The sequence below is a fragment of the Protopterus annectens genome, chromosome 8.part0 (genome assembly GCF_019279795.1).
Source record: "Protopterus annectens isolate FY-2018-M chromosome 8.part0, PAN1.0, whole genome shotgun sequence".
NCBI classification, from domain to species: Eukaryota; Metazoa; Chordata; order Ceratodontiformes; family Protopteridae; genus Protopterus; species Protopterus annectens.
The window spans coordinates 1,259,871,831-1,259,896,192 of record NC_056741.1 but is presented as its reverse complement, the minus strand read 5'-3'; the positions used below and the strand labels follow the sequence as shown (position 1 = coordinate 1,259,896,192).

General features: G+C 40.4%; 1 protein-coding gene across 5 annotated transcripts in view; it reads right to left on the bottom strand.

Moving 5' to 3' along the window:
- LOC122809346 (catechol O-methyltransferase A-like) overlaps positions 1-24,362 on the bottom strand; it is a 321,593-nt gene that overhangs the window by 25,778 nt on the left and 271,453 nt on the right. For all 5 annotated transcript variants that reach the window (XM_044080760.1, XM_044080762.1, XM_044080759.1 and 2 more), the window contains one exon: positions 2,357-2,488. In XM_044080760.1, coding sequence (XP_043936695.1) covers positions 2,357-2,488 — 132 coding nt within the window. The remainder of the gene's footprint in view (positions 1-2,356; positions 2,489-24,362) is intronic.

Here is a 24,362-nt window from a genome sequence, read left to right as displayed (position 1 = left end):
TACCCACAATATCCATTGTCAAGAAAACCAGGCATAGGGCTGTATATATAAATGTTTTTCTTATCCTTTCACATCATCATTTTTTTCTAGGCTATTCTTTAGCTGTAGACTCTACTCTGGACTAAAAGGAGGAAAGGCTAGTAAACTTGAGGAACCGTATGACCAATGTACCAGATTCATTTGTGGCTCAGAATCCAAGACCCACCTTTGTTAATGCTGAAAGCCCCTAAGCTGATCTTCTTTCAAACAGATGCTTAACTATCACCAGTTAATTTTTACATTCAAGCTACTCTACCCTAAGGTCTTTCTAACACCCCATCTTTTCTTCAATTAGCATGCACCAGTAAGAAAAAAACTACCTAATTAAATGTAACAGTGGCTGGATTTTTTTATGATGACACTGTTTTCAGAAAGGTGGTTTGGCAAATCTGAAGTTCCTTGTGTTGTTAGGAGTGTGACCAGCATTAAAACTTTTAAGAAAATAACTTTACTCACACTTGCTTGTGAAAAACAGCTGTCTGTATGAAAATAAAACGTACCTGTGCATGTAACCCTCCCCAAATATATGGTAACTGAAATCAATATTGTTTGTGCAGCAGACATACAAAGCCTTAATTTGTTCTTTTTGGTCTGTATCTATGATGCATTTTGTACCATGTATATATAGTTTACTTGTTTAACATCTGCACAAAGTTTTCTTCTCTGGTGTTTTGTCTCGTTAAATGCTATGTAGTTTAGGTTGGGAGGGTGGCCCAATGGTTGACGTGTTTGCTTTACAAACACAAGATGCAGGGTTTGAGTCTCACAAGGGATCATTGTCAAGGCTTAAAATGGCTCGCAAGGGCAGTTAGCCTAGTACTAATCTATAATCTATGTAAGCTATCATATTTATTATGATTGCTTTATCTACTAGTCATGTGGTTCACTGTATAACCAACTGTGGGGGCCTTTCTTCCTAAGCTTCCACTGAAAATGGGTCTTATCCCAGTGGAATATCTGGTATACAAAAGTGTAAAAAGCTAAAAATAGATACAATACATATGAAGGAAATAACGGTAGTAAGGATGGGCAGACTAGGCAAGAGGGGTACAGCTAGCAGATCGAGGGAATGCAGTTTAATCCTGATATTTCCAGACTGGGTAGTTAACAAGTGCAATCAGTTACTGCATTGGGTGACAATCTTAAATGTGAGGCCTTTAATGCAGCTGGGAGTCCTGGAGTTTTGGAATTGTGGGGGGGGGGTGTAGATGTGTAAGTGTAACTGCAATACTATAGAAGACTGGATATACAGGATCTACTGTTTTTGAATGTAATGTCTCCTATGTGTTGCATGAGATTACAGAGAGCTAATTAATGTTTAAAATTTCTCAGTACTGCATAAAACAGTCTGGGTCAACACATCTAGTTTTTCTACGATCTGTATGCTTTATTCTGTAATTATTCTGCAGTTTTATTATTTCCCTGACTTTTGCCCTTCCTTTAAAAGTTACACTCTAGAGTGGCCAGGGAGATTGAATGGTGATAAAATAGCAGTTAATTAATAAAAATAATGTATAATTGTGTTTCCTATGATTAAGATGTAACACTGCCATTTTATACTCTGTATCCTATGATATGGTATCTGTTTACCTCTTAAAATATCATAATCTCTTTTCTTTGCTGTCAGTTGTCTGAATATAAAATTGATAAATAGTTGCATTATATTACCAGATTCAGAAAACAATAATTTAGAGCCTTAAAAATCAATCAAGCAAAGATAACTAAAGTGCCTCAGCTAGGGCTTGAATGTTGGGCACTCATAATTCTGTTTATCATTTCTGTGAAATATACACAAATTATTCTTTGCAACCATAATATCTTTTTTACTACCACATATCCATTCTTCAGTACCAGGGCATCACTCCATGAGAGAACACTATTGATATGTGATAAACATAAATTATTCATAAGTGCAATGGTGTATGAAGTATGGTTAATGCTGAACAAGAGTCTGACAGTTGGCAAATAGGATTAAGGCGGTGATATATATTACAGGGTTTGATTCCCTCTTTTGCCTGCTGAGTGACTTTGAGCAAGTCACTTAACCAGACAGTGCTTAGAGCAACTGGGAATTTGGGCTGAGCTCCTCAGTTGGTCCCCTGGACAGTAAGGATAGTAACTGCCTATACACCTATATGTCGGCCACTAATTTTAGAGTGTACCTGTTCACATTTCAAAATGACAGCACTTGTTCATTTATTCGTGGCATGTTATACAAATTACGAATCAATGTACTGGACTCATTTTAAATATTGTAATGTATAGAGCACTTTAATTTAGTCAACTTGCTTATCTGCAGCAGTCAGAATGAGTTTACCTCCATCAGCTGGGTATCCAAAACGTAACGGTCCTTCCAGTGGTCAAGGAAAATAAATGCAAAGGTATCGACATCGTGTTTCTTCTTCAGCTGCGGTATAATGTCCTCTGATGAACCTTCCAGAAGAGTGACCTGGAGATACAGCAGAAAAGTGACATCAATGGAAAATGAAGCAGCAGAAGAGCTACACTGTTAAGCTGCAAATAAACTACCAGTTTATGCAGTATGCCTCGCCCAGTTTTATTACATTTCATCTCCTTACCCTACCTCATAACCTCTTAGTGCAAGAAATCTGGGCACAGCCTAACAAAATGGGGGGACAAAAGACCCAAACATAGGGACAGATTTTGAATATTGCTCATAAACTTAGAAAGTTGCTAAAGTAACTGGGTTTGTTTTAACATACATTTTCTGAAATATATGAAGTCTGAAACCCAAATGTATGTCATTATTTGGCGACCTCAGTCCTCAGATCATCCCAGTGATTTGCCAGAAAACCACAAATTTTATGAGGAACACACCAAAAATATGAGGCAAAAATCTGGACATTCTGCGAAAATCAGGATAGTTGAGAGGTATACTCCTTACTGATCTGGCATGGCCTGAAAACTAAGCAATTCCAGACCAGTCCTACCAAATCATGTGCTCACACAAACAAGACAGCATTTGTTGTAATTTTTATCATTATAATTCATTTATTTTTCTTTCTTTTGTGATTGCCTTACATCTAGTAAAGTAGATCTGTGCAAACAAGCTATTAAAATTGACTCCCAGTCCCTTTCATGGTTGTATCACAGGACGTCAAGTTGCCATTCCAGGGTTCCTTGTACAAGAGAGTAGTCTGGCCTCCCCATTGGTGTAGCAAAAGACAGCTAAAGAAAATATGGAAACCGCACCCTGTTCATTACCAGGATTGTACAGAGCATAAGAATTTTCTACAATTCACTGTGATTTCCCAATGGATAATAAACTAATTTGCAAATATAAGCCAAACAGATAGTGAGCCAAAGACCATTGGTAAGTGTAACTCTATGCTAGAGAAAAAAAAATTAAAAACAAAATATAGTTTTACAGCAAACAGTACTTACAGTAACACAATAGGTATACACCATTTTATAAATAAGGTGAGCTGATACATTTGTGATGTCAGCAGAGACTCTAAACTAACCATTAAAAACTATATTTACATACTCGGGAAATATCCCGATCAGTAGAGAATGCAAGACCAAAAGTGCTCTGTATACCCCATACTCATCAATATATATATATATATATATGTATATATATATATATATATATATATATATATATATATATATATATATATATATATATCAATGACCTCTGCACTGCTACAAATAATGCTACCCTAGGGCAATATGTTGATGATACGACGCTAATCTGCTCTGCCAATACTCTCCCTAAACTCTTAAGACATTGCACAACAATTGTGTTACCACCCCCTATTAAGGAAACCACGGTAAAAAATTTCTCCAAAGCCAACTTCATGCTTCTTAAGACAGAAGTGGTGAACCTCATGACACCCATGCAGATGGACAATACAGTTGCAACTGCTGAATCCAACACAAATGCACTCTATAAGCACTTACACGAATGCATGGATCGTGCTATCCCAAACAGAACCAAGACGCTATCCTCCAAAAAAAGGAAGCCAATCTGGTGGTCCCCTGCCATAAACAAACTGTACAACAGAAGGAAGAAACTGTTGCAAAAGAGAGTAAAATCCCATGAGTGGAGGAGCTCCCTGGTCAGCCTCAGTAAGAAGCTGAGATCCCTTACAAGGTGAGGGATCATAGGTATCACAAGGGATAAGAAACTAAGAGTAATGCTACTCAACGCCAGAAGTCTAAACCTCAAGATGCATGCACTCGAAACTCTCCTTAGCATGGAGAACATCGATATCTGTGCAGTAACAGAAACCTGGTTCAGGGCTCCCGAGAGCACCCCAGCACTACCAGGTTATACCTCATACCATGCTTTTCGGCCCCAAAACTTGGACCGAACCACAAAAGGAGGGGGAGTATCGATATTCATCAAAGATACCCACACCTCCAGGTTGGTGGCAAAGCACGAAGCATCAGAGACTATCCATGAGCAACTAACAGTGGGTAAAACTGCCTTCCAGTTTATAGCCTGCTACAGACCACCCTCCCAAACCCAGGAACCCCACTCGGCCTTCCTGAGAACACTGGAAAATATGAAGGTCTCTCCAAACACCATTATATTGGGCAACTTCAACTACCCAAACATAGACTGGGAGCATTACTCTAGCTCCAACACCCTAGCCCAAAGGTTCCTAGAATTTATAAACTCAAATGCTATGGAACAACTTGTTACCACTCCCACAAGAGGGGAAAACATACTGGACCTGATCATCACCAACATGGGGACTCTATGCTCCAGACCAGAAGTGTATCCCTCACTGGTAAGATCAGACCATAAACTAATCTCACTGGATATTCACATCCCGACCCCACCCCATGCCCAGAAAACCACAGTGAAAAACTTCTCAAAAGCAAATTTCACACTCCTCAAAACCGAGGTGGAATCCTTCAAAGCCCCCGGGCCTATGGATAATACAGCCCAGACCACAAAATCCTTTATAAACGCATTCTATGAACACCTTCAGGAATGCATGGATCATGCAATCCCTAATAAAACCAAGGCAGACATCCTGTCTGGTGGACCCCAGCCATAAACAAACTATACAACAGAAGGAGGAAGCTACTACATGATAGAGCAAAATCCCAAAAAGGGAAGGCATCTCTGATCAGTATTAGCAAAAAACTACGGGCACTCATAAAATCATCTAAGGCCAGCTTCGAGAGAAAAATTGCACAGGACACTAAGGATAATCACAAGGCTTTCTTTAGTTATGTTAGGAACCTGGGTGGGAATTCCCAGATATGCTCAGAATTGGTCCAAAATGACAAAAATACACTGAACCCACAGACATTGCCAACATCCTAGCTGACAGGTTCAGCGCAAACGTCTCCCCCCCTCCCCACCAAAAGGGCAAATATCTATCCCAGTAGAGTGCTGCCCCCCTGACATCTCAGATGCTCAGGTAAGAGCCGCCTCTCCAAAGCAAAAAACACAGCATCAATGGGACCAGACGGTGTCCCGGGCTGCGTCCTACATGAACTCCAAGAAGAGCTAAACCCAAATATAAAACTACTGTTTAATCTCAGCCTTACTACAGGATATGTGCCCAAAGAGTGGCGTACAGCAACAGTGGTCCCTCTCCATAAAGGTGGTGCCTCAACGGATCCTGGAAACTATCGCCCCATAAGCCTGACTAGCTTGGTCTGCAAAGCTATGGAAAGGATCATCATGGACCTCATAAATAAAGATATTGGGGACCTACAGACACTGGATCCTACCCAGTTTGGCTTTGTTAATGGCAGATCATGCCTCTTAAACCTGGTTGATTTCTTTGAAACAGTCACCAAGGTGATTGACGAGGGGAAGGTGGTCCACACAGCCTACCTGGACCTCGCAAAAGCCTTCGATACAATACCCCACTCGGGCATTATAGATAAGCTCACCAGATTAAATATAAACCCCTATGTCACTAGATGGATTGCAAACTGGCTCAAGGACAGAACTCACATGGTTAGAATTGCTGGAGCCATGTCAGACTCCAAACCAGTTACAAGTGGTGTCCCACAAGGCTCAGTCCTGGGACCTCTCTTGTTCGGTATATATTTCTCGGAGGTACAGGCCAACACGGAAGGATTGTGGCTAACCAAGTTCGCAGATGACTGCAAACTGGGCACCATAATCGACTCTCCAGCCGACACAAGCATCCTCCAAAAGGGCCTCATAGAAACAGACAACTGGTGCCAGAGCCATGGCCTCAAGCTAAATGCCAAAAAGTGTGTAGTCATCCCCTTTGGCAAAAACAAAGTGCCCACAAATTACCACATAGGTGGTAATCCATTAAGTACAGAAGAAGTAATTAGGGACCTGGGGACCCAAGTTGATAGCAATCTCTCATTTGACAACCACGTGGCCAAAGTGGTTAGAAAAACATTTTATATAGCCCACCTAATCAGGAAAGGATTCACATCTAGATCAGGGGAGGTCATCGTGCCTCTTTACTCATCCCTCATCAGGCCCATAATTGAGTACAATGCCCCTTTTGGGATGTACCTTACCAGACAACTGCAGCAACTGGAAAGACCCCAAAAGTACCTCACCAAGAGGATCAAAGGGCTCAAACAGATGCCATATGCTGCCCGGTTAAAGAAACTCCAGCTCTACTCAGTGGCATACCGCCTGTTCAGAGGCGATCTGTGCCTGACGTATAAAGCCATGTCCAACCCGGAATTAATGGACATGCTACACCTCAGAAAATCCAAATCCCATCGAGCTACGTGCTCGAGAGACTTGAACCTCAGCACTGAAATAAATAGGACATGCTGGAGGGACAGATTCATAACCCAGAGGCTCCCTTCACTCTGGAATAAAATTCCAGTCCAGGTTAGGCAGAGTCCCTCACTGACTCTCTTCAAGAGGAATCTTGATAAGTGGATGGGAGATCGTAGGTTTACCCCGGGTATCACTTCTGTGTCACTGTTAGACAGAGGCACAGTATACTAACCTTGAAAAAGGGCATAGCAAAATAAATTTAAAATGGGTGGCGAAAGCCAAACACATTCTGGCTAGGCTTATAAATGCCCTAGGGCAGATAGCCTAGTATGAACCTATGAACCTATGAACCTATAAGATCCTCCAAAGCTAGCTATGAAAACAAAATCGCCACTACTTCTAAGGACAACCACAAAGCATTCTATAGCTATGTCAAGAATCTCAATGGCAACACCCAGATCTGCTCTGAGTTACAGCACAACAGCACGAAAATTACAGAACCAACTGATATTGCCAACATCCTGGCAGATAGGTTCAGTGCTAACTTTACCCCCCCTCACCCCCTAAAGGTCCCATATCTATACAGGAAGAATGCAGAGTCCCTGTAATCACAACTATGCAGGTAAAAGCTGCACTCTCTAAAGCCAAAAACACAGCATCCATGGGACCGGACAACATCCCAGGCTGTGTTTTACAAGAACTTCAGAACAAACTGGCTCCCCACTTAATCACCATGTTCAATAATAGCCTTGCATCAGGCTTTGTGCCCACTGAATGGTGCACAGCAACAGTTATCCCACTCCACAAAGGGGGAGCCACCACTGATCCCGGGAACTATCGCCTTATTAGCCTGACGAGCCTGGTCTGCAAGGCCATGGAACGTATCATCATGGAACTCATAAACAAAGACATTGGTAACCTCCAAACTCTGGATCCCACCCAGTTTGGGTTTCTGAAAGGCAAATCATGCCTCCTGAACCTGATCGACTTCCTTGAGGCAGTCACCAAATCCGTAGATGAGGGTAAGGTGGTTCACACAGCCTATCTTGACCTCATCAAGGCTTTTGACACCATCCCCCATTCTGGAATTATAGCTAAACTCACTAAACTAGGTATAAATCCCTAAGTCACAAGATGGGTTGCCAACTGGCTCACTGACAGAACCCACACTGTAAAAGCTGCTGACTCCAAATCTGACCTCAAACCAGTGACAAGTGGAGTACCACAGGGTTCAGTCCTGGGACCTCTCCTGTTTGGTATCTACTTTTCTGAAGTACAGGCTAACACAGAAGGCCTCTGGCTAATGAAGTTCACAGATGACTGCAAACTAGGAGCCATAGTCAAGTCCCCAAATGATGTGGACATCCTACAGAATGGCCTCACTGAGACAGATGCCTGGTGTCAGAGCCATGGCCTCAAGCTCAATGCCAAAAAGTCCAGTGTCATCCCCTTTGGTAAAAACTCTGTACCCATGAACTAACACATAGGCAGCAATCTACTTAACACCGAATGTGTGATAAGAGACCTTGGGACCCAGGTGGACAGTAGTCTCTCCTTTGATAGCCACATCACCGCAGTAGTCAGGAAGTCCTTCTATGTGGCATACCTCATCATAAAAAGGATTCTCATCCAGGAAAAAAGAGGTCATTGTTCCCCTCTACTCGACACTCATTAGACCTATTTTACAGTACAATGCCCCTTTTGGAATGTACCTCACAAGACATCTGCAGCAGCTGGAAAGGCCACAGAAGTACCTCACAAAGAGGATTACTAGCCTCAAACAAATGCCCTACACTGACCGTCTCAAAAAACTCCAGCTTTATTCCAAAGCATATCGCCTACTCCAAGGTGATCTCTGCCTAACATATAAAGTTATGTCAAACCCAGAGCTGTTGGATATGCTACACCTAAAGAAATCCCAATCCCTCCGAGCTACATGCTCTAGGGACCTAGACCTTGTCACCACAATAAACGGGACATGCTGGAGGGATAGATTCCTGTCCCAGAGAGTTCCCATACTCTGGAACAGGCTACCCATCTATGTCAAGCAAAGTTCTTCATTAGCACTCTTCAAGAAAAATCTTGATGAGAGGATGGGAAATAGAAAATACACCCCGGGGATCACTTCTGTGTCTCTGCTCGACAGTGGCACAGGAAAATAACTTTCTTGGGTGGCGTAAGCCAGGGAACCTTGTTGGCTAGGCTTAGGTAGGCCCTTGGGCCAATAGCCTAGTACCTACCTATGAACCTATGAATCATTCTTATCAATTGAAACACGGCTAAATAATTCATAACTACCTATAAAGCCTAAAAGAAAAAAATAATGCTCTTTACCACAAAACATGTATCTACAAAATAAAATACTGCTCATTATCACCTCTGCTGACAGCACTATGATAGAACAAGTAAACCACACAAAATTATTGGGTGTCATTATAGATAACCAGTTGAAATGTGATCACTATGCATCACACACAGTGAAAAAAATTATCAAAAACTAGGTATATTATGCAGAGTAATTGCCACCTTCTCTGACATGGCAAGGAGATGCATCATCTCTCCTTTCTTATTGCCATCTCTCTCATCTGTGTTGTTCCAATCTTCACTAACTTTCAGATCTCATAACTATCCAAACTTGATAAATGTGATAATAAAATAGCAGCGTTTGCTGTAAACTATAACAACAGAATACACCACTGCCTAGCACACAGAAAATTAAGCTGATTAGAGCTACCACATCACCTAGGTCTTTCTCAATTAACTACACTACACACACTTCTCTATAACCCAGAGAATTGCACAGCCCTTAACAACTTAATACAGTACTTCTTCCTCAGTAGAAATTTACACTCTAGAGGAAAATCACTATAGCCAAATCATCTAGTACTGCAGGTCACTCTCTATATTCAAAAAAAGTAGCTAAGCTATGGAACCACATCTCACTACCACTAAAGTCCATTCAGAATATAAACTCATTTAAAACACAAGTAAACCTCACCTATCAAATCAATCAGTTCCTGTATATTTCAAGGATAAATGCCACTGCAATCTTCAGCTTGTTATTTCAGTGAATTTATAAGTAATAGAAACACAGCTCTGCTACTATCTGTATTTCTCTTTACTCAGAATCCTATGCCCCATAACCAGACTTCATCAATAGTGCTGAATAGTTTTGTTAGCATCTCCCAACGATACACATGGTTTTGTGACACTTCTTGTCACCCCACCACTATACTTCTAATATAAACTTTGTGATAGTCATATATAATTGTCCCTGAACCTGCTTAATACCCCTCCTCTTAAGTACAATACTTTCATTTTATGTCCTACTGAGTTCCTTCCCCTTTCATATCTTTAAATTTCTAATCACTGTTCACAAGATTTATTATATATTTGGCAAATGTACTAATACACCTCTTCAGATGCTAAATAGGTCATAGGTTCATAAGTAAGTACTAGGCTAACTACCCTTGCAGTACATTTTAAGCTTATCCAGTTTCTCTTTTTGTGCTGAAATAATTATATGTTACCCCTAATGACGATAACTGGGATCATACCACAGATAAGTTGAGGGGACCCATGCATGGGATAAAGCATTTAGGAGTTGCATCTGTCCATTAGTAGTACCAGGGCAGTCCTGGGGTAAATTTTCTGTTTCTCATCCATAGATCTAAGTTACTCTGAAAATGTACAGGGATGAACTTTGTTTTATGTGGATGGGGAGTCTGTTCCACAGCAGCGGTATCCACTGTGAAATATACTCCAAAGTGTTCTGTGGATGTTGTAGAAGAGGTTGAGATCCCTAGACAGAGTATTTCTGATGCCATTTCACTTGCTGATGTGCAGTAAGTCCACCAGTAATGGGTCAGAGGATGTCTTGCATGCCAGACACAGGTTACGTCTTAGCAGTCTATAGGATACAGAGTATAGTGACAGGGCTTTGAGTCTGTCCATACAGGACATGTTGTTTAGGCCTTGTATCCTTTTAGTAAGGTGCCTCTGTGAGAGTTCCATTTGTTGCATGTGCCTGGAAAGATACATGCTAAAGGGTGCATTGTATTCAATGACTGACCTAATGAGGACTGAGTAAAGGGGGACAATGACATCCCTAGATCTAGACAAAAATCCCTTTGTGTATAAGCAGTGCATTATAGAAGGACTTTCTTACAACAGTAGATACATGTCTGTCAAAAGTTAAGTCACTGTCCACATAAGTTCCCAAATCTTGAACAACTGAATCAACTCTTAGGGGTATATTGTCAATGTGGTAGTTTCCTGGGGAAGATGGCTTCCAAAAGGATATAATAATGCATGTTTTTAGCATTTAGTTTCAGTCTATGATTTTGGCACCAGTTATTTATTTAGGCAAACCTTCCTGCAGGATGGCTAAGTCATTTGGGGATTTGATGACTGCTCCTAGCTTGCAGTCATCTGCAAAATTTATCAGCCTGAGCCCTTTGGTATTGGCTTTTACTAAAAAAAAGAAAATGCCAAACAGGAGAGATCCCAGCTCAGAAGCGTGTGGGACTCCACTAGTGACTGGACTCTTTATGGACTATAACTTATCAGGCTGACTTTGTCTATAAAAGGGCACTATGGAGGTGGACAATGTCTTTGCCAGTAATTGAAACCTTTTAAAAAAAACACTTTTATTGAATTATCCCTTGTGACATAGCCAAATTTACATTTATACAAAAGTAATCAAACTGTATTAACAAAATAACATTAATTGGGATCTTTAGAAAAGGGAAGGAGCAAACTACATAGGAAAAAAAGATGTATAATGTTTGCAACTACATTTGTTTCAAGTGTCTGTGATGTATAATGTTTGCAATTAAAGTGGTATCAATGTTTGTTTTTCATTTATATAAATGTAAAATTGCTTATGTCATATGGGACAATTTAAAGATGTTTATTGGGGAAAAAAGCAAACATTATACTTCAAATATATTGCTATATATCATATAACCTTGTGATGGGACAGATACAGGCTATCCCTGGTGAAGCAATGTGGTCCGTCAATCATTGCTCAGCTTAGTAAGAGGTACATCTGTATGTCTTTCAATGGAGTCACCTATAACAATAATGTTTAAACGGGTAGATGCCTGCCTTATGGGCTCAGCATCTTTGACATTGGGATGTCTTGTGCTAAATGAAGAAGTAGGCTCAATTTGCTGAGTGTCCTTTGTGCATGTGTTATGTTTTGAAGTCTTTGAGGTTTAGGCAAGTCAAACTTTAGAACCTCAAAATATGATATATTATATGTATTGTAATGGCTTTGGAGAGGTGTGATGTGTGATGTACTGCTGCCTATTTTGATGTCCGAGTTTACTGTATGTGACATTTTTGCCTTCCAAGGATATTTTGTATACATACATCTCTCACACACTGTTATACTGTTTGAGTAATAGTGAAGTCAAAGTCAAAAGTCAAAAGTAACTTTTATTGTCATTTAGATCTACACAAGTATAGATTAAATGAGATTCCGTGCAATCAGCTCATCATGAGACAGACAAAAAAGAAATCACATACATAGAAAGGCATAATTTAAAAAACACATAATAATACTACCACTGTCTTATAAATCAACTCTACACTTAAGTGTATAGCTACATATATTCCTAGAAACACACACTTGTTAAGATACTAAAAATACATATCTAGTAACAAAGTTCCAGTAATAGTATTGCACATGAACCATGTACCACATTATGGGTGAACAAGCACATAGCAGTAGCAGCTGAAGAAAAAAATATTGCACCTGGGTTAATAGTATAAATTATAGTGGTTGGCTGAGCTTAAGAAATAATAGATAAAATAATATCACACAGTAAATTGGAAGTCCCAACTTCCTGACCTGTCAGTGATCAGACCTAATGTTGGAATTAAGAAGTCTGATTACCTTTGGATCAAAACTGTCTTTGAATCTAGTTGTCCTGCATCGAATACTGCGGTATCTTTTACCCGATGACAGGCTCATAAACAGACTGCTTGCAGGATGAGCTGAGTCATTTAGTATTTTGGTGGCTCTCTTTAGTCTCCTCGATATATAAAGATCCTGGACTGTGGACAGACTAATGCCAGTTATCCTCTCAGCAACTCTCACCACTGTCTGCAGGGATCTTTTATCTGTGACCAAACAGCTTCCATACCATATCAAAAAATGGATGTTAGAATGCTTTCAATTGCTGCTCTGTAGAAGGTGGAATGTGCTGACAATGGTAGTTTTGCCTGTTTGAGTCTTCTCAAAAAGTGGAGACGTTTGTGTGCTTTTTTCACTATGTGGCAGGTGTTCCCGGGCCAAGAGAGGTCATCAGAGATATGAACTCTGAGGAATTTAGTACTGCATACCCTTTCCATCATTTCTCCGTTGATCAGGAGCAGTGTATGGGGTGTTTGCCTCTTGCTGCAGTCTACGATGATCTCTTTTGTTTTACTTACATTCAGGTCAAGGTTATTTCTTGCACACCAGACAATCAGATAAATGATCATCAGACAGCATGAAACAATTCTTACACTGTCTCGGAAACGCATCTCAATCAGGCTGCTAAAGAAATTGCAGTGAAGTGCTGGTCCATGATAGCGACAGGAACGACTCTGGGGCCAGGGGTTACTATAACTGCTTGGAGTTTGTTTTTAGACCAGTGCTTGGGTGGGCGTGCTACTGAGTATTTACATTTCAATACAAAACAACGAGCCTGGAATCCTTCTTCTACTACCAGGAAGAACCAGTTAACTAATTATTGTAAAAAATCACTAATTTGATACTAAAATCACTGCAAGCAGTATCAGTACACTCAATGTTAAGCAATTTTATCAAATGTTCTTTATCCAGGTGAGTAGGTTAAGGGGAGAGACTTTGCAAAATTATACTTATGTGCTTATTGTCAACAGCCAATAAACAGAAAAAGGGAGGGAATTATGTTGTCAAATTATCATTAAGGGCAGACAACAACAGATACACTGGGTTTAAGAACACAACTGCAACAGGGTAGGCGAGAGAGAAAAAGAATTAGACCCTTAACTCTGAGCTAACTGGCCTAGGACTGCCTTAATGCAAAGACAAGTCATGAACTACCCTGACATACATTCAGTACATAAGAATGATATTAGAGATTAATAACAACAGTTAGATCACTTAAAAAAATGAAGTGCAACTAAGTACTGGAATTATTCATTTAGGCTTAAAGACCTTATCTAAAGTAGATACAGACTGTTAAAGTGAATTTAAAATCAGATCAAGAAATGAAAACACATATCTTCCTTTCTCTGTGTAAAGGAACTACTGCAATGCAACAGTAACTTGGTTATTAACTTTAGCATATTTGCATGTGTTATTACTGGTGCATAGTTTTGTACTGCCGTTTTATTTGTTTTTCTAATGTTTCTGTAATTTTATAACAAAAGAATGCTTTTATTTAAGGGCAATGCTTGATTTGCTTATAGTTGTGTATCATATTGTCATTTTTTTATTTTACATTTTTCGTTACATACCACATGAACAATTGTACCAATAACCTTCACACTGATTGGTTTACATAATGCTGGCCTGTGCCTTGTTATTCTGTATGGTTCTAACCATTTATACTAAACAGGTTTTACTTTGAACAGGTGAAGAGTGTAGAAGAAATACAAAACAAATAAATTATAACAAAAAGAACGGCACCAACAATTCTATAAGAAATCATAGCTTCATTATCAAGCTTGGTGGATTTCCGTACAAGTAACATATGTGTATTGATGGTATGCTGACTGATGTGGTGTTTGCTACATTTATTGAAGGACTGCTGACTGATGTGTTGTTCGCCACCTATACTGATGGTATGTTGACTGATTTGTTGTTAGCCATCTGTGTATGATTGACTGATGTGTTGTTACCCACCTGTATTGATGGTATGATGAATGGTGTGTTGTTAGCCACCTGTATTGATGGTATGCTGAATGGTGTGTTGTTAGCCACCTGAATTGATGGTGTGCTGACTTATGTGTTGTTAGCCACCTGTATTGATGGTATGTCTCCTGATGTATTATTAGTCACCTGTATTGATGGTATGCTGAATGATGTGTTGTTAGTCACCTATATTGATGGTATACTGACTGATATGTTGCTTGCCACCTGTACTGATGGTATGCTGACTGATGTATTGTTAGCCATCTGTACTGATGGTATGTTGACTGATGTGTTGTTAGCCACTTGTATTTGCTGTTCTGCTAGGCTTTTCTACACTAAATCTGCAGCTGTTTCATCAGCTTTGGGATTTGTTTCATTCCCGTGTTGCTGCTTTTGATAATCATAAACTGGAAGCATACAGACTGTTTCTGATAATGCCTCTTTGTGTATGACACTGCTCATAGTTTGTCCTAGATAACTACTGTTTAGATGTGCCATGGAAACTACATGGCATTTCTATTCTCCTGTTGGTGATTTGTTTACTCATTTCCACTTTTTGCTGATTAGTGCTAAGTTCAAAAGTCACAACGTTTCTGTCTATTTTTCTGTAGATCTTTCATTTTGTAATATTTTACAACAAACAGTTTTTATTTATTTTAGCAGTACATGGCAGGTTTCTTTTATTGACTTGTTGGACCGTTTTCGTGATCTGGATAGTTATGGGCTGTTTCTTGATGGATGAATCTGAATTTCTTTTTCTGTATTCACAGTCATTCATTTCTGCTGTGGATTTTTCTTAACTGCTTATTTGCCACTGCTGGAGGTTTTGTCTTTTACAAACATCCTCCTGGACTTTGTACTTACAATTTCTCTGCCTTTGAATGACTAGTTTGTTCAATTTATTTTTAACTGCTACATATTGTGTTTGACATCTGACATCACAAATTCTGTTCCAGACAAAGGGTGTACAGTGTTGCCACTGCTATCAAGTCCATTTGAATTCTTAATTTAATTTGTTTTGTGTACTGGTAGATAGTCCCATTTTCTACTAGGTATTTTTCTGGATTTCTACTTATTTCTGTCCTCTGCTGCTGAAGGGCTGCCTGATCTGAATTTATTCTTTCAATCTGCCTATGCCGTGGCTATTTTCAGATTTACTGCATTATTATCTTATGGAAATAACCATATATTATTAGTCATGTTATTCACTGCAGACTAATGCAACTTGTTTAATTATAATGTTATCACCATCTTTAGTAACTCAGTTACATGCCATAATATAGGTTATGATCGGGTCTCCAGTCATAACCACATTATTATGTGTTTGTGACATGGATGCCATGAAATTCACCCTCACAGTGAAATTCGAGAGGTGAATTTTGCCATCCATGTTGAGAAGATATAATAAATAGTTATAATCAGAGACCTGATCGTAATTCTTTGTAGTGCATGTAGCTTTATCATCTCCATGTACTACTAGTTACAAAAAAATGCAAACTGTTTTATTGACTTTGAAAGTCATTAAAGCCCTTAGCTAGCACTGTCATACAGACAGCAGCACACCTCTCACCTAATTTGTAGGGAACAGGTGATAAAAATTAGAGATAGCTTTCAAGTATTCCTCTAATTCACTTAAAAATTAATAGAGCAACAGGTTTTGCTTCAGTATGTCATTTTCTGAACAATAAGATGTACAAAATTCAAATTTTGGCAGTTTTGACTGATTGTAATCTTCATTTATTGGGGACACAGTAAAAATATGAGACGAACTTAGGGATAGTTGAGAGGCAAGTAAGCAGGCAGGGTACTTATGTATTATCGCAACCAGATTTTTGCGGTAATGCTGGTTGCTTCTCATTGTGTCAAGTAGCACCAAGAAAGTATTAAAAAGCTCAGAAACATGTTTCTTTAATGTTTTGTGTTTTTAGGAAGGTTTATCAGTTAAACGGCTGAAAAAATAAGGTTTGAAAAAAGGTTTCCCCTTTACCGCCAGCATCTCATATCAGTTAAGCAAGTCCCATTCTACTTCAAATGCGTTAAGCAATTCACATCTTCTGAGCTTCCTACTTAGAAAAACAGTACAACAGTGACTGAGCAATCTGTATCTTCTGAGCTTTCTACACAGAAAAACATTACAACAGGGACTTAGCAATCCACATCTGCTGAGCCATAACACATAGGAAAATCAATGACATTCAATCAGCCTTTACCGTGAGAACAGAAGCATCACAGCATAAAAGCAAAGCAGTACTGTCTACTTCTTAAAAACTTTGGCAAACCCTTTCTTAGCAATCCACATCTGTTGAGCCGTAACACATAGGAAAATCAATGACATTCAGTCAGCCTTTGCCCTGAGAATAGAAGCATCACAACATAAAAGCAAAGCAGTACTGTCTACTTCTTACAAATGTTTGCAAACTCTTTCCTATTTTTCCTGACAAGCGTCTATTCTAAAGTTTCTTCAGAACTATTTGTAAAGCTATAAGAAATAAATTGCATGTGTCCCGTTTCTTCTTTTCACCAATACATCCAAACAGAACAGGGTAAAGCTGAAAAACAATCTTTTCCACACAAGAACAGCACTAAAAGTAATCTGTTCCACAGTATGAAAGCAGCTAATCCCTTTGAACTATGTGTGTGTATAACATCGTACGCTAACTCTCACACTCCTTTCAGGCCAGCATATGTATACATGCAACCATTGTGATTGCTGAATTCAACGCTTGACATCTTTACAGCAAGCTATCCACAAATCCTAAAATTTTTTACCCTTAATCGTTTTACAAACCCACCACCAATATCCTAGCAGAATTTTTAACAGTTTACCCTTCCCAATTACACTTACTTGTTGTTGTCTTAGTAAAAGACAAGAAAGCATAACATGTCGCAAAATCTGGTTGTGATAATACGTAAGTACCGCAGGCAGAAACAAAAGTGTTCTTTGCCAGTCAGCATTGTCTGTTGATAGTCTGTAAAGCAAGACTTGATTATAACAGTGCTTGGATGCGTGTGTAACAGTTGTTACATACCCCCGAAGTGCTGGTACAGTTGGTTCTTGCTCTTGAGAATGTTTAACAAATTTATATGTTTTCAGATTTTAGAGTGTAATCACACTACTCCATGCACTACATTGTCTACAATAGTGGAAAACTGTTAGCACTTTCATTTCTTGTTTCTCCCTGGTTTCTTCCAAATACTGTTCATGCTGGTAGGAATGTGGGTGTTTTAAGAAAACAAATAGCCAGTTTCAGAGTTTGCTGATGCTGGGGAACTGAGGTGCCAGGTTTATTCTGTACATCCATGGTTTGTGGGTGTCAGTGTGGGCAAGAGCAGCCTTAGGTCAACTGGTGCCCTAGGCAAAAGGGCTCCATGGCACCCCCCCACCACACCACCCGGTGCCCCATCCTGGTCTACCTACACCAAATAAATACTGGAAAAGCACCCCTGTTAGAGCGGCACCCTAGGCAACCGCCTAGTTGGCTTATGTCTAAGGCCGGCTATGAGTGTGGGTCAAAACATCAGGTGAACAGTTCTAACATTGTCTGTGATAGCTATGTGCGGCCTGCTGATCTGTTGCCTCAGTGAGGGTTCTGTATTCTAATGGTAGGTTAGTTAGAAACAGCTGTGGAATCATACCTGACTTGTTCCATTTTCCAAACTAGTGTTTATAGTATAGACCCAATTCACTGAGAAATTTGGTGTAACCTTTTGGTAATAGCACCACCAGGGTTCTCCACTGGGCAGTATTCTTGACCAGATCAGGCCAGGGAGTTGATATTTTCTATCATTTAACTACTGACATGAAGAAGGCTAATGTTGGGGCTACCAATATTTTTGAATCGGTCACGGTTACAGAAGCAAAATGTGGATGCTCCCTTATCTACCTTCTACCGTGCAGTATAAGGGTGTACCTACAGGTGTTCACAGACTTCCTGTTCTCCTCACTGCTGATATCACCAAAGTGGCTGACTGTGGGCAACTAACATCTGGCTTAATGAGTATTTTATGACTATTGTAAAAGCATTTCTATATATTACGAACACATTCGGGTTTATACAGGTAGTTACCTCTGGTACTGAAAGATATGGACATAGTTGAGGTTTATGTTGCAGAGTGTTGTCACAACCAGAGATTTGGTAGTAAAACCTGCCACTTGGTCAGATACGTGCCTTGTCCATTTCATAACTGGCTAACCATGGGAAAACCATTTCACTGGTACTGGTGCACTGCAGAAGATTTGGTCTAATTATTCCAAAGCTTTTTGTTCCTGTCTTATATCAGTAGCTGCCAAGTTGCAGTGTTTGCAATCCACATTAACTCATCAGGGCCTATAATAAGCCATGGATGACTTCCCAGGATCATTTGGTCCCAAGCCATGTGCATCCAGTCTATTTTGTACCATGTGATCCATGGTATAATCTTGAGCTCTGCAAACTTAAGAGGGTTGGGCAAATGTTAGAGTACTGATGACATCACACAGGACTCCACAAAGACAAACTCTTGCTGAGTAACTCATCCACACACACACACACACACACACACACACAGTAGCTGTGAAATGTGACACCTCCAGCAGCCTACATGCATTCTAAGAGCATTAAGCATTTTCTGAAACATCAAATAAAAATCAACTGAAACAAATGCAAATATCTTGTGAAGAATAAAAGCTACTAAAAAAGAGGCAAGCAACAATGTATTCAGGCAATATATTCAGTGTAAAGTCTTCTTTGTAGTAGTAAACGTTAGTGGATTTAATGTCTTTACATCAAAAATGTTATACATTGTAATGCAAAATATCCATCATTATATTTTTAACTAAAGTTTAACAAACTATTTTGCATCTCTTGGAAACTGTACAAATTAAATATAGTGTGTCAACAACATATTTGTTCACCCAGACTCAAGCTTTTACATGATGACAAAAATACATTTCTGGTAATTTTTGTTGAAATATTTACAAAAATAAGAAAAATTTTGCATATTTGCATATTTAACAGTATAAATAAAATTATCTTTTCCCGCCTTTGCTGAACTAGATTAGTCCAGATTTCAGGTTTTGCTGAATTCCGGACTGTAGTACAGTTTCCTGTGTTGCCCATATCCTTACTTGGATAGGAGGAAGCTTCTCTGTTCACCAGTGAGAGTGGGGAGCTTTGAGCAGCCTATCTGTTCCTGGAGGAGTGGTCTCAGCCCTGAAACTAGTAGCTTATTGGCCGTTTTGGGTCAATTCCTATCTCTTTCAGTTCCCTGCTTTAAAACCTGCATTTGCACGGTTTTGCACCGGTATGCAACTCCGCACAGCTCCTCATGGTGTCCTGCAGAGTGATACAGGCAACAGAGAGACACAAGAGAGACTTTTCCAGATTTAAGTATTTTTTCTCTGGTTTTTTTGCTCCGACTGCCTTTCCCCGCCTAACAAGTGAATTTCTAACTGATCTGTGCTTTAAAAAGTTTAAATTGCATTTGCCTTCTGCTTTTTACAATTTTTGCACTTGTTTTATATCAATTTAAGTCGTTTTTGTATTGTATAACTGTTGTAGGCTACACACTAAAGTGCGCTAGCCTGTTTATAGCATTTACAATGTTTTCTGTGTGTTTTTCTGCTGTTTCCTGAAAAAAACAAGAAAAAAAAATATTCTCTTTTCTCGCCTTTGCTGAACTAGATTAGTCCAGATTTCAGGTTTTGCTGAATTCTGGACTGTGGTATATTTTCCTGTGTTGCCCATATCCTTACTTGGCTAGGAGGAAGCTTCTCTTTTCACCAGTGAGAGTAGGGAGCTTTGAGCAGCCTATCTGTCTCTGGAGGAGTGGTCTCAGCCCTGAAACTTGTAGCTTATTGGCCATTTTGGGTCAATTCCCATCTCTTTCCGTTTCCTTGCTTTAAAACCCACATTTGCATGGTTTTGCACCAGTATACAACTCCGCACAGCTCCTCGTGGTGTCCTGCAGAGTGATACAGGCAACAGACAGACCCAAGAGAGACTTTTCCAGATTTAAGTATTTTTTTCTCTGTTTTTTTGCTCCGACTGCCTTTTCCCGCCTAAAAATGAATTTCTAACTGATCTGTGCTTTAAAAAGTTTAAATTGCATTTGCCTTCTGCTTTTTACAATTTTTGCACTTGTTTTATATCAATTTAAGTAATTTTTGTATTTTATAACTGTTGTAGACTACACACTAAATTGCGCTAGCCTGTTTATAGCATTTATAGTGCTTTCTGTGTGTTTTTCTGCTGTTTCCTGAAAAAAACAAACAAAAAAAAAATATTCTCTTTTCCAGCCTTTGCTGAACTAGATTAGTCCAGATTTCAGGTTTTGCTGAATTCCGGACTGTGGTATAGTTTTCTGTGCTGCCCATATCCTTACTTGGATAGGAGGAAGCTTCTCTGTTCACCAGTGAGAGTGGGGAGCTTTGAGCAGCCTATCTGTCCCTGGAGGAGTGGTCTTAGCCCTGAAATTAGTAGCTTATTGGCCGCTCTGGGTCAATTCCTATCTCTTTCAGTTTCCCTGCTTTAGAACCCGCATCGGTTTTGCACGATTTTGCGCATAGCGCAGCATCGAGCAGTGTCGCTTAAACTGGTTTAAACTATACCCGGCTCCACAAAATCTGCTCTTCACTTTTTCCCTTAGAACTGTTCTAAATCTCAAAGTAAGCACTCTATTTTCATTCTAAAGCCCTGCAGTTGCTCGTATAAGTAATCTTATAAGTAAGCACTAATAAACTAAAGCACTACACCCTCTTATACTCCCTTTAAGTACTTGGCTCCCTATTGGTCCTTTTTGATCAGTCAAAAAGTAGTTCCTTATACTATTCTGGCATGTCCAAAAGTCAGTTTCGGGTTTACTTTCCAGTCCAGCTGGTGAATCTGGGAATCTTGAAGCAATGTTACAACTGCCTTATGTACACAGACTACCCTCTCCTCCTCCCAACAAGCTGAAATATATGTGAGAGATACAACTATATAGCCAAACTGGAGGCTGAGCTCTCTCAACCCAATACTGGCGCAGTCAGGAGGAGAAGGTAACCACACACACCACAAATCCAGTCTCACATAGACCTATTGCAACAGAAAACCAAACACATAAGCACACAAAAACATACCCAGAGGCTCTAAATAAAAATCTGCCCAAGCAGCAGAGACCTCCAAAGCAGACATCCAAGCAACCGCTACCCCACAACAATACCCACGCATCACATAGTTCACAAAGTCAGTGTGCCACACAGTCACAGCCCTTAAGGCTAAACAACACACCTAATACACTTGTAATAGGTGACTCTATTGTCAGCCACACTGACGTCCCACTCACCAGGCTGAACAAGGAGAAGGTCACTGTAAGCTGCCTGTCGTGTGCCAGGATCCGCCACATAACACAAGCACTCAGGTCACTCCAAAGCAAGTACAAATATGACTCTGTCATTGTCCATGCTGGTGTGAATGACCTAAGACTTACCTCCCTGGACTACATGAAAAGAGACATAGAGGAGCTCTCTGATCATGTAGCCCAGGCCGGTATGACCATGACCTTGAGTAGCATCTTACCCTCACCAAGAATGATGCCACAGTATAAAGACAAAATTATAAATTTTAACAATTGGCAAAAGTATTGGTGTCATTCAAAGGGGATCCAGTGTCTGTCAGCCTGGGATGACATGCTCGACAAGCCACGTTGCTTCGCTAGAGACGGCTTGCACCTGTCACCCCTGGGCTTTCGATTACTGGCTAAGGCTCTTGCCACCCCCATAGTGCCTTTTTTAGGCAAGGCTCAAAAGACAAACCCACCTCCATAGACAACACACAAAAAAAATAAACTAAGGGTAATGCTGCTCAATGCCAGAAATCTAAACCTCAAGATGCATGCACTCGAGGCTCTCCTCAATATGGAGAATATCGATATCTGTGCAGTAACAGAAACCTGGTTCAAGGCTCACGAGAGCATCCCAGCACTACCAGGTTATACCTCATACAATGCTTTTCGGCCCCAAAAGTCGGACCGAACCACAAAAGGAGGGGGAGTATCCATATTCATCAAAGATACCCACACCTCCAGGTTAATGGCACTGCATAAAGCATCGGAGACCATCCATGTGCAACTAACAGTGGGCAAAACTGCCTTTCAGTTTGTAGCCTGCTACACACCACCCTCCCAAACTCAGGAACCCCACTCGGCTTTCCTGAGAACACTGGAGAATATGAAGGTCTCTCCAAACACCATTATATTGGGTGACTTCAACTACCCAAACATAGACTGGGAGCACTACTCAAGCCCCAACACCCTCGCCCAACGGTTCCTAGAATTTATAAACTCAAATGCTATGGAACAACTGGTCACCACTCCCACAAGAGGGGAAAACATATTGGACCTGATCATCACCAACATGGGGACTCTATGTTCCATACCAGAGGTATACCACTCATTGGTAAGATCTGACCATAAATTAATCTCACTGGACATCCATATCCCGTCCCCACCCCAAGCCAAGGAAACCACGGTGAAGAACTTCTCAAAAGCAAACTTCACACTTCTCAAAACCGAGGTGGAATCCTTCAAAGCCCCCAGGCCAGTGGAAAATACGGCCCAAACTGCAGAATCCTTTAAAAATGCTTTCTATGGACACCTACAGGAATGCATGGATCGTGCTATCCCAAATAAAACCAAGACTCATTCGTCCAAAGGCAGGAGACCTGTCTGGTGGACCCCAGCTATAAATAAGCTGTACAACAGAAGGAGGAAGCTACTACATGATAGAGCAAAATCCCAAAAAGGGAAGGCATCTCTGATCAGTACTAGCAAGAAACTACGATCCCTCATAAAATCATCTAAGGCCAGCTTCGAAAGAAAAATTGCACAAGATGCTAAAGATAATCACAAGGCCTTTTTTAGTTATGTCAGGAACCTGGGTGGCAACTCTCAGATATGTTCTGAGTTAGTTCAAAATGACAAAAAATACACTGAACCCACAGACGTTGCCAACATCCTGGCAGACAGGTTCAGTGCAAACTCCCCCCCCCCTTCCCTCCCAAAAGAGCGAATGTCTATCCCAACAGAGTGTAGCCTCCCTGACATCACAGATGCACAGGTGAGAGCTGCTGTCTCCAAAGCAAAAAACACAGCATCAATGGGACCGGACGGTGTCCCGGGCTGCGTCTTACACAAACTCCAAGAAGAACTGAACCCTCACATAAAGTCACTGTTCAATTTCAGCCTTACTACAGAATATGTACCCAAGGAATGGTGTACAGCAACAGTGGTCCCACTCCACAAAGGTGGTGTCACAATGGACCCCGGAAACTATCACCCTATAAGCCTCACTAGCCTGTTCTGCAAAGCTATGGAGCGTATCATCATGAAACTCATAAACAAAGACATTGGGAACCTCCAAACACTGGATCCTACCCAATTCGGCTTTGTTAAGGGCAGATCTTGTCTCTTGAACCTGGTCGACTTCTTTGAAACAATCACCAAGGCCATAGATGAAGGGAGGGTAGACCACACAGCCTACCTGGACCTCGCAAAAGCCTTCGACACAATACCCCACTCGGGCATCATAAATAAGCTCACCAGCTTAAATATCAACCCCTATGTCACAAGATGGGTTGCAAACTGGCTCAGGGATAGAACCCACATGGTCAGAATTGCAGGTGCCATGTCAGACTCTAAACCAGTTACAAGTGGTGTCCCACAAGGCTCAGTCCTGGGACCTGTCTTGTTCGGTATATATTT